The 11,741-nt window shown below is 32.2% G+C and overlaps 1 protein-coding gene across 1 annotated transcript in view; it reads left to right on the plus strand.

The window, feature by feature from the left end:
• LOC145313751 (uncharacterized) overlaps positions 1 to 9,101 on the plus strand; it is a 15,368-nt gene extending 6,267 nt beyond the window's left edge. Inside the window, exons 11-16 of the mRNA XM_080153319.1 lie at positions 1,171 to 1,267; positions 1,841 to 1,989; positions 5,878 to 6,050; positions 7,396 to 7,633; positions 8,116 to 8,182; positions 8,374 to 9,101. Of these exons, the coding sequence (XP_080009445.1) occupies positions 1,171 to 1,267; positions 1,841 to 1,989; positions 5,878 to 6,050; positions 7,396 to 7,633; positions 8,116 to 8,182; positions 8,374 to 8,786 (1,137 nt within the window). The 3' untranslated portion in view covers positions 8,787 to 9,101. The remainder of the gene's footprint in view (positions 1 to 1,170; positions 1,268 to 1,840; positions 1,990 to 5,877; positions 6,051 to 7,395; positions 7,634 to 8,115; positions 8,183 to 8,373) is intronic.
• The last annotated feature ends 2,640 nt before the right edge of the window (positions 9,102 to 11,741 follow it).

An 11,741-nucleotide genomic window follows, 5' to 3' on the forward strand; every position in this document is an offset into this window, starting at 1 on the left:
AAAAATGTCCGCATTTTGCACACCCTTTTTTTATCTTTAATGATTTACTCGCAAGTCAAGTTTTAAGCCAGTTGGGACATTCTACTACGTAGTTCCTAAACTATAAGAAGTACAGTAAAATGGTTCTTATATTTCCATTAAATAAACTTCATAGCGGTTCTAACGGTATGCATAACGTTTTTCTACTGTTAACACAAGCCGCGCAATTTGAATTTTAAAAAGGTACATATTTTTTTATATACTTTAATCTTTAATGATTTACTCGCAAGTCAAGTTTAAAGGCAGTTGTGACATTTTACCACATTGCTCCTAAACTATACGTAGCACATGAATCGTTTTTATATTTCCAAAAAATAGACTTCATAGCGGTTCTAGCGGTATGCATAACGTTTTTCTACTATTAACACAAGCCGCGCAATTTAAATTTTAAAAATCTACGCATTTTTTTTTGCTCACCCTTTAATTTATAGGTAGATAATATTTCCAATGTTTGTGTCTTGAAAAAAATGAACGTGTTTTGAAAAAAGCATGTAATTTTTACTTTTTCCACCAATTCAAATTTCTAAACTTGTGATTTCTCGTTATTTGTATGGCTCTGCCTTGAGACCTCCAAACAACATAAAGTTTTCTGTGTCTGTCCGTGATTTCTGGGCAGATTTTCATCGACCGTTCTATTTTTTTCGCTAAAAGCTTTAGAATATTTATTTCTCGCATCGTATTATAAACAGCCCGTGCCTTCGGCACCTCGGGGCTAAAAAACTGGTTTTAATTTTATGATTGTACATTTCTATATTCCTTTGAAAGGTGGATATAATACGATGCTAGACATAGTTTTTTCGTATGGAAGAGATCCGGTTCTTATCCACCGGATTCGAATGAATACGAGAAAATAATTTCTTGACGTTATGTGCAGAAATTTTATATTTATCTGCCAAAAGTAGAAAGAAATATGATTGATTTTTTTTTTAATTTACGTAACCTTGCCATTTTTTTAGTGTTAAATTTTTTCGGTCAAAAGTATTGGAAATAATTTCCAATCATTCTATACAGTAATTTGATGTCTATCTGCAAAACTAGTAGGACGGATGTTGGTATGTTTAGACGAAATTTTATTTTTGATATAATTGAACAATTGGAAGTATATGATTGTAAAATGAAAAAATTTTGGAACAGGAATTAATTTTAAGAAGATGTTTGTCTGGAGATTTTAGTTTTGACAAGTCTATTTTACCATCACAACTATTAAATGACGATGAAGTCATTTTTGAGGAAGGAAGATTTTTTATTATTAGCATTTTAATTGAAAACTAGCGGCTACGCCTCTAGGGGCACTTGAGGAAGAGAATTGAGGTGGGAGGGATGTGTCGATCCTAGTCTTTAGTTTTAGTTTTAAAAAGAAAAGTAAAAAAAGATTTGGAGTATTTTTTCCAGGGGCGATTTCTCTTAGGATGGTGGAGATATTCTTTCTAGAAATAGTTACAAACCTTCCTTGGGCCTGTAAGAAGCTTGGAAACCATATCAGTTGAGCGGTTTGCCTAATCTTTTGATATAAACAAACAGACATTTCCTTGTTACATTCATAAAAAATTACTTTTGTTGTTCTCTTAATAGGCAATTTCTTGAACATGTAAGATTTCATGTTAATTTCTAAAAAAACTAAATAAACCAATTGTTGCTAAATGTTTTTTATACTGTGCTACAAAATTCACTCCAATATAAAATTTTTAGTTTCAAAGAGTCAAAATGCAAGTAAAAAAGCCAAAATTGGTCACCCTCTACAAAAGAATATTTCTAGTTATATGTACCTACATAATTTTAAACAAATCCTCTAAAAAATGGCAGGATGAAGGTGACAGCAACTTTCTTCTTACTATTGTTGATGAACAATATGGGGATGATATTCTTATTAAACATGATCAACATCTGGTCCCACATTTGTTAACAACGGAAGCACCAAACACATCAAGTGCCTATGATGAAAATGTTCAGGTGATAATTTTATTTCCCTACCCCTTTCAAAAGAAAAAGAAAACAGAATTTAACACAAAGTTTAAGGTGCTTTCACACAAAGTGCCTATTGAGCACTAATAACCCCCACCCCCTTATGTATTACATAGATGGAAAAAAAGGGGAAAGAGTTTTCTTCCTTAAGCTCTTCTTTTCAATTTTATCAAAATTGCTCAACTAGACACCTTCACTGCACTATAAGGGAGTATACAGGGTGACCACTGTGTACTATATGTACTTTATGTACTATATAGTCAAAATTTTGTACTATATGGTACTATATGACAAACTAGGTACTATATGTACTATATGAGTTAAAATTTTGGTAATAATTTTTTAATATTATTTTAAAACTTATTACCAACCAAAGTATTATAATATTGTTTGTAATATTACAATGTACTTTCAGCTCTAATACATACTAATATAGAGAGTAGTGATTTGGGTATGTAAAGTAAAATTATAAGCTTTGAAATATGCAATGACTCTTAAAATCACCTTGATCATATATTTTTTTGTTTCAATAATTTTTATTATTTCTTATAAGATATAAAACTCTTTTTGTTCTTCATATTTTTATGATTGCTGAAGCGGCTAAATACATAGGCTAAATTTTTAATTAGTGCTTTTCCTGTATATTGCTAGATGACCAAGTTAGGTTAAGTAAAGAATGCCCTGCTGGGTTAGGGTAGGACCTTGGAGGTGTATGAATAGTACACCGACTCAAAATGCAAAAAAAAATTGGCGCACTATTTTAACCCATTTCTTTTATGATATAATGACAATTGACACCAAAACAAGTGTTCTGGTAGCTTTTTTCAGCATTATGTCAATTTGATTTTCATAAAAAAAAAGAATTTTTGTTATGGCTTTATACACCTTCCTGAATTTGCTTTGAAGAGTAGGATCTACTACAGTTCACGGTAAAATATTGCTGGTAAGCAATATTTCCAAAAATCTTTGAATTTTAAAAGCTGTTAGCTGCCAAACGGCTGAATGTTCAGATAATATCCGCACACCATTTTAAGCGGCCTACAAAGGCCTACAAATAATCTGGAATAGCCAAGATCCAATTATGCACAGGGAAAGCTTCACTGAAGAAAAAACGCGTAAAATAGGTCTTTTTCGCGCATTTCTCAGCACTGCGAGATAATTATGCGTTATTGATTTATGGCTTTCCAGATTATTTGTAGACCTTCTTATGCCGCTTAAAACAGTGTGCGGGCATGATTTGTACGTTCAGCCGTTTGGCAGCTAGCAGCCTTTAAAATTTATAGATTTTTGGAAATATTGCTTACCAGCAATATTTTACCGTGAACTGCAGTAGATCCGAAGAGTATATTAAAGAATTTAAAAAAACGAATTTTAAAGATTTTGATCATAGAAAAGGCTATCCTCAAAAGACTGACAATTTTGGATGTTTTAGCAAAATCAGCAGATTTTGAGTTATTTAAGGATAACTTTTCAAGGGTCAATATTTTTATAAACCATTTTTTGATTCTTAATCTACTCTTCAGGAAGGTAAATAAAGCCATACTTTGAAAGAAGAAAAAATTTTCTCCTCCAGAGGGAACCCTTCCCTTTTTTATGAAAATCAAAACTGACATATTGCTGAACAAAAGCAACCAGAACACTTTTTTTGAGTATCAATAGTCATTATATCATGAAAGGAACTGGTTGGAACAGCACGCCCATTGAATTATAAAAAAAATTGGTAATTCTGAGTCGGTGAAATGTATAGGTTTAGATCCTCACTGTAAATTTTAATTAATACCTTTATGTGCGACATCTTTAAAGGGATTGTGGACATGAAAATTTCTCATCTGATTATCAAATCTTAACATTTTCTAAGCACATTTCACTACACTGATCAACCAAAAACGTCCTATCAACACTCACTGTCTACAAAGGGTTGAATCTAAGAGGTTATTTAAAATAATAATATCCTTTTTTATTGTGTTGGACAATAAATAACCCACTTTGGAGAATTAGTTTACACTTTTATCAGACTGTTTATAAATAAATATTGCACCTTTATTATTTACAAATTTTTAATTAAAGGTGGGCCATTTAAAGTTACTTGGATACTAATAAAAAAACTGTTTCTAGCTTTGTTATTGTATTTGGTATTCAATAAAAAATATTGCTTATTTTATCAATTTATAATAACTATACATTGGTTTAGAGCAAGGATTGTGTTAAAAGTCAGCTTAACTGTTGTGAAAAATAGAGAACTATGTTAGTGTTAGCTATAGAAGGAAAAAAGACAAGTAACCGCACATTTATATAGTCGGGAAATTTTTCCCCATTCCTGGACATAATTTGATAATCTGATGAGAAATTTTTACGTTCACAGTCCCTTTAATTACGCAATAAATGTCCATTTTTAGGACTTATTTGAAAAAAAGTCTTCTAGTGTTCGGTTCTTCCACAGGGAGTAAGGGAGGGGACAATGGATCGAATATTCAATTTTTAAGAGTCTCAGACTTTGGGTACTGGCTTAAAGGGAATGTGCACGAATACAGCAGATTCTGACTCACTTTGGGTACTAGCGCATCAATGCCCCGCTAACTAGCTGAGTTAGATTTAGATATGCAGACAGAAAAATTTGAATTGCAGACAAGTATTAATAAACCTAATTTCTAGCAGACAGGCTGGTTTAAACAAATATATTTTCCCAAGAAAATGTCAATTCATGTATAGAAGCTCTACTGTGATATTCATGTATTAAATAATCTAAGAACCGCTTGAATTTAGGGGTCAGTAAAAAATATATGAAAGGGTTTACATAGCTCTAAACAAGATTTTTCTAGTGATTAATTACAGAATGTTTACTACATTGTGATGTATTGATAATTTAATTCTCAAGTAAATGATTTTTTTCTTAGAACCAATTTTGTTCTAAATTAGATTACAATTTACAATTTTGGTAAAATTTTCTTGATAAATCTAGTTTTCATTGCTTTTCAGCGAACCCTCTTAAATTGAATTAATTGCCCATTGTCCCCTCCCTTACTCCCTGGTTCTTCCACCAATTATAAAATTGTTTAATGCTCCCTCATCATTTCACAAAAACCTTATTATTTCATTTAAAAAAGTCCTCAGTTTTAAGGAAAACTATCAGTATGTATATTCCTAAATTCTGAAAATTAAATAGCCCAAAACCTACATACAACCTCAGTGAAGCTTACCTAAAATTGCTAACCCAATTGTTCAGTAGTTAATGAGATCTTAAGCTTCAGACATAAAACCCTTACTACTTTATTTAATAAGATATATAGGTACTATTTTTTAATATTTGGTACTATATGGTATTACTACATAATTAGTTAAAATTTTGGTACTATATGGTACTATATTAGTTTAAATTTTGTGTACTATATGGTACTATATGAAAATTTTTATGTACTATAAATGTACTATATATTTGTAAAGGGGGGGGGGCGAAAGTGACACTTTTTGAAACCAAAACTAAAAGTCAAAGGAACTCAACTAAAAAAAGAGTTACAGGTCTGACATTTTGCATGGCAGTTGCTTTATACGGGTACAATATGGAACTGTGAAGAAACGGCGGCGCAACCGCCGAAAACCGCCGAGAAAAGGCAACAAAAATTACGGCGGGAAACGGCGGTTTTCGGCGGTTGCGCCGCCGTTTTTTCACAGTTCCATATTGCACCCCTATAAAGCAACTGCCATGCAAAATCTCAGACCTGTAACCCCTTTTTTAGTTGAGTTCCTTTGTTGACTCTTGGTTTTGGTTTCAAAAAGTGTCACTTTCGCCCCCCCCCTTTTGAGTGGTCACTCTGAGTATACAAAAAAAATTCTGTATAGCCTAAGAGTAAAAAAAAAATTAACAGACTTATTTATCAGGTGAAAAGTAATGATTTGCTACAATCTGATGATAATAATGAAAAAAGACTACCAATGGATGTAGTTAATTTTGAAAGTAACGAACCTGAGCCCAATGCCTCTGAAAATAACGAACCTGAGCGCAATGCCGCTGAAAGCATGGTTCTACTAACTTCCAGATCTACACAACATAGGTTATTTCTAAGTTTTTGTACCTTAAAGGGCGAATATAGGTTCGATATGATATGAGCTTATATCAAAGGTGCCATTACATACTTTTAGAATATCTATGCCAAATTTAAAAATTCAAAAAAATCCTTAAGTAGATTTTGCAATTTTCTGTTTCAATTGAGCATATAATAAATGAGATTGCCGACAAAATCGTTTATTTTAGCCCTTTACAAGACTTTTTTTTGACTATTTTGCTTAAGTTTGATTGACTATTACATTGGCACGCACCTTAAAAGATAATTTAAATGTTTATTATTTTAGATTATATACTAGTTTATTTAATTTTTTAAAAAGCATAAAAATAATTTGCGTAGAAGGGCGTCAGGAGTATTGACAGGGTAAATAATACGTCTTAAAGTTTATTTTCTGTACAGAGATCTTTGATTAATTCATGATGATATAAACAACCCTTGTGTACGCATTTTCAACACACAAACACGGCCACAAAAAAACAGGGATTTGAAATCATTCTTCCTCCAAGAAAATTTTATCGATTATTTTTTTTTTACTTTTTACATTATTTGATGTTTTTTTTAACTTTTAAATAATTTACTTTATGAAGGTAGAAGGAGGGTATATTTACCCCTGATTAATTGGTTTTCACGTTATTACGACTATCATTTAACGAAAGCTTTTTAATTCAACCTTGCCACGAAGCCTTGTGTGATGCTAGGGTGTTTGAGTTCTTAGGGAACCACACTAATTACAAAATATTTTCTTCGAGATTGACGGGTTTTAAGCTATAAACAGACTTATACAATTGAATATGTCAATATTTTTAAGTTATTTATAATCTATGGAATTGCACCTTTGATATAAGCTCATATCATATCGAACCTATATTCGCCCTTTAAGTAACTTTGATCGTTTATCCTTATTTGAGCGTAATGTTTAGTTATTAGTTTTATATATACATAAAAAAGGATAACAACATCCATAAGTAGCGAAGTACAAAAAATTATTGATAGAAATACGGAAAAGGTGATTTAAATACATTGGTCAAAACCCAAAAAGTTATTTATAGCAAAAAATCACGAATTCTTATTTTTTTATTATTAGTGACAGACCGGCGACGGACCAAGTAAATTATATACTGCTTGCTCATTGGTAATGATATTGGGAATCTTTACACCACATTTTCAGCTGTTCATCTTAGCAGCCGTAAAAGTCGCATTTTCCTCATATATGGCCTGACATAATGACTGTTAGACAGTCAAAGTGAATAACAGAGTAGTTTCGTTGCTAAAAAAAGAATAGTACCTAGTAAAATATGTATACTCTTCAATTCATATCGTATTCATAATTCAGGTTGAAATCGAAACAGGAAGATGTTTTGTTAAATCATTTTGAAGAAACTACTTTGGATCAATCAACTAAAAAAGAACCAAATAAAAAGCGAAAATCAAGCAAAAAGGCTGTCCATACTGATCTTATTGATGGTGTTGATGATGGTGTGTGTCCAACTTGTAATGAAAGTGTTAAGTCCTTTGATGAACTGGATAGACATATGTTTCTTAATCACAATCTTGGAGTTCTCTGTCAACAGGTATAACATAACAAGGATGGCAACATCCATGCAAGTAAAGATTAACAACTATGGCAAACCCTTAACAACAATAAATATCTATACTACTTTAAAAATTTACAGAAATTTTATGTTTACATTCATAAATTTACACTAAATCCAGTATGGCTTCGAAACTAAATAGTGTCTGCCGGATTAGAAACGGATCTGAGCCTAACTGAATAATTATGTATCGTATAGTATTATAGACAACTTTTCATGATAATAAAAAAATCATGAAATAAATACTATCTGAGAAAAGCTGTCTATAATACGATGCGATCTATAACTATTCGCTATGCAATTTAAAAGGATGAAATTGTACTTGTGGTTGAAAAGAATTTATTACAATAAAAAGGTTTGTTTTTGAAATCTTTTCATGAGAAATCTTTTCATGAACTTTAATTTTCCATCTTAAACTTTACACTGTTATGTACCAAAAATCATTTATCACATTTTTTTAGTGTGGACTTGCCTCAGATTCCTATGAAACATACAAAGAACACTCCAAGATACATACATTCGAATGTCAGGAAAAGAAAATCGTTGTTTAAATTCCATAAATATTTTGTTTGTTTCACTTTTAAAATGTGAAACGTTTCAAAAATAAGAATTACTGCATTTTAACTCCACTAAGAAATTATTTGATATTCTAAAATTAAATATTTCCTTTTTAAGAAGTTTTCTAATTCATATTTTCATTATTGATTTTCTTATAAATTAGATTTGTTCACAAAATTTCATGGGTATCGAAGACTTAAGCAAGCACAACTGGTACCTACACAATCCTGTCAAATGTAATTCATGCAACAAACTTTTCATGAGTAGAGTTAGATTGAAAAGACACAAAAGTTCATGTTTTACCAAAGATGATTGTATCTCTGAATTTAAATGTGCTTTATGTTCATTTAAGTCGAAAACCAAACGAACTTTCTCTGATCATATATCAAAAGTTCATACAGAAACATTAACAAGCACAAGCGCAACCAAAGAAGTTCATAACTATTCTATTTCGCCAGAAAAACTATCCAATACAGCTCAAATCAAGTTGACAAATTTTTATCAATGTGCATTTTGTGATCAAATATTTGGTTGCAGCGATGCTCTGAAAACACACAGCTTAGCCAAACATTAAGATTGAATTCGAAGGAGGGAGGGGACTGTATGTTATCTTGAGTTGATTATCTCGCTTTATGTCATTTGTTGGCTCAACAGATTGAATTTTGATTGTGTCTTACAAATAACATTCTCTAAAAATCATTAGGGAATCTAAATAAGAATTAATTTTGTTTATTCTAATTTAGGGTGCACTATCTTAGCGTCCTTTGTTCACTCCCATAAAAAATTTCTCTGTAAATGATCTTTTTAAAAACAATTATATTTTATTTACGTCTAACCTGTGATGTTTATATAATGTCTCATGATTATAAATATATTTTATTAAATTATACTTTATTGATTTTCATGACTTTATCGCAGGGGCGTCCAAGCTTTTTTTTTGGGGGGGGGGTAAAAAATTTTAGGGGGGGGGGGTAATTCGTGTTTGGGGGGGGTAAAATGGCGCGCGAAGCGCGCCGAAATTTTTTTTTACCCCCTCAAAATTTTTACCCCGGGGGTAAAATTTGATTGGGGGGGGGTAATTACCCCCCCTAAAGTCTGTTGGGGGGGGTAATTACCCCCCCAAACTAATTTACCCCGGGGGTAAAATTTTTGGGGGGGGTAATTTAATTATGTAAAAAAAGCACCTACCTAATCTATTAAGTTAATAAGTACTATCCTATAACATAAAGTAGTAAGTAAGGTTTATTTGACTATAGCTTCAGATTTCATTACTTTTAATACTGAGTTCTCCTTTTTAGGAAAGCTTCACATAGATCCCATGATGGTTCCACACTATTATAGGTCAATCCTTTGAGTGGTTTTAGGCTATTTTTCTCCTCCCTTTTTACCCTTTAGAAAACACGAGTTCTTAGATGCTAAGGGCGCCACTACTATCTATAATACAAAGTAGAACGATGTCTGTCTGTCTGTCTGTCCGTCTGTCTGTCCGTCTGAAGCTTAAGATCTCAGTAACCACTGAACCGATTGAGCTCTACTCTTCAGGGAATATACCTACTGGTCCTGTGATGGTTTTAAGCTATTTTTTTGGGGGGTGGGAAACCCCTAACCCTCCCAAAATATGAAAATACCCCCTCCCCCCAAAAATTTTTTTTTACTTTTTCTTTTTAAATCTAAAATACAAAAAATTAGGTTGATCAAACCTCTTGGGACAAAGCCCCTAGAGGCTAGGGGCGAAGCCGCTAGTTCAAATATATAGTAGTATCTCATTCTTTAGAACATAAAAATACAATAATTAACTCACTAACCAATGAACCAATATGATTATACTTTAAAGTGAAGCGTCTTATAGGTCCTGGTAAGTTTTATAACTAGTTTTGAGACACCCTGACATCCTCCCAAAAGAAATCGCCTATAGAAATTCTTTTTCATTATTTAATGAAATATTTAATTTAGTTAGGTATCTATTTTATGGAATCTTCAGTGCTCTATAATTACATCATAGATCCCCGGGATGGTTTTAGCCCTTATAAAGGCCCAAGCAAATGAAACATGATCAAACTATTAAATTTTTTGTTATCATGGTTAAGAACTGTTTTAACTGGTTGGACTATATTGGGGTATAGTCCCTTTTGTGGCAACGCTCTTTAAGGGGCGTTTCTTCGTTTTTTTCACACAAGCTTCTCTCCTATTTCTAGCCCCTGCGGGGGGCCAATTGCTTAACCATGTGGGGCAATCACCTAAACCAATATAACCTATCCTAAAATAAACTATCAAAAGCCATTTTAAAAATACGACGAATTGCCCCTTAAGGGGCGTTGCCACGATGCAAATTATGTAAAAGACAATAAAAAGAGAGAGAAACAATTTAACAACAAACAACTTATGTTTCATGTAATTTTCTGTCAATCAATTAGAACATGGAGATAAATGTCATTTAATAAAGATATGTCAAAATAATAACAATTTCGCCTAGCAACTGACTTGGCCCTGCCCTACCCTAAAGATTTTATGACTGACTGACAGTTTGCAATGATATAAAGCTTGATATTTCAACGACTAATGTACTACTTATTTTATTTTTGGTAACACAGTTTACCAAAATAACTTTAAATCTTTTTTTTCAATTAAAATATAACTTCACTTTTTTATTCTTGTTTAGCGTGTATGATGAAATTTGTAAACAATAACAATCTGTCTGCTATGAACGTATTCGTAAGAAACCTGTTTTTTGGAAGCCGGTTTAAATGTTGTCTTCAAGATCTGATTTAATTGAAACATAAGGATATACTTTTCATTAACTATTAGGAGACCAAACGAGGAACATAAAATATATTACACCTCAAGGCTCGAGTCACACTATGACTTTTTTTAGGGGGGGGGGGCGGGCATTACTCCCTCCCCCCCCCCAAAAAAAAAATTTTCAGTAAAATTTTTTTTTTAGGAACATTCAATTTGGGGGGGGTAAATACCCCCCCCCAAAAATTTTTTTAAAGAACATTTATTTTGGGGGGGGTAATTACCCCCCCCAAAATGGTTCGAGGGGGGTAAATACCCCCCCCAAAATCGTTGGGGGTGCCTACGGCACCCCCAAGGTAGGGGTAATTTTTTTTTGGGAGGGGTATTGTTCAAAAAAATTTGGGGGTGCCTACGGCACCCCCAAAATCGTTTGGGGCCCAGTAAAATGTTGGTCACATGTCACAATAATTGTGACAATATTATTTGTGACATGTCACTAGTTTTTACAATTTTAAGATTTTTTGTGACATTTCACAAAGAAATTAATCCCTCCAAAAATATTATTTGTGACATGTCACTAGTTTTTACAGTTTTAGAATTTTTTTGTGACATTTCACAAAAAAATTGTACTCTCCAAAAATATTTTTTTGTGACATGTCACTAGTTTTTACAATTTTAAAATTTTTTGGGACATTTTCAAAAAAATGATTCACTCCAAAAAAAAATGTTTTGTGACATGTCACTAGTTTTATAATTTTAGAATTTTTGTGACATTTCACAAAAAATTATCCAT

Source organism: Acartia tonsa, chromosome 3 (assembly GCF_053477335.1).
Source record: "Acartia tonsa isolate MP-2025a chromosome 3, ASM5347733v1, whole genome shotgun sequence".
Classification (NCBI taxonomy): Eukaryota; Metazoa; Arthropoda; class Copepoda; order Calanoida; family Acartiidae; genus Acartia; species Acartia tonsa.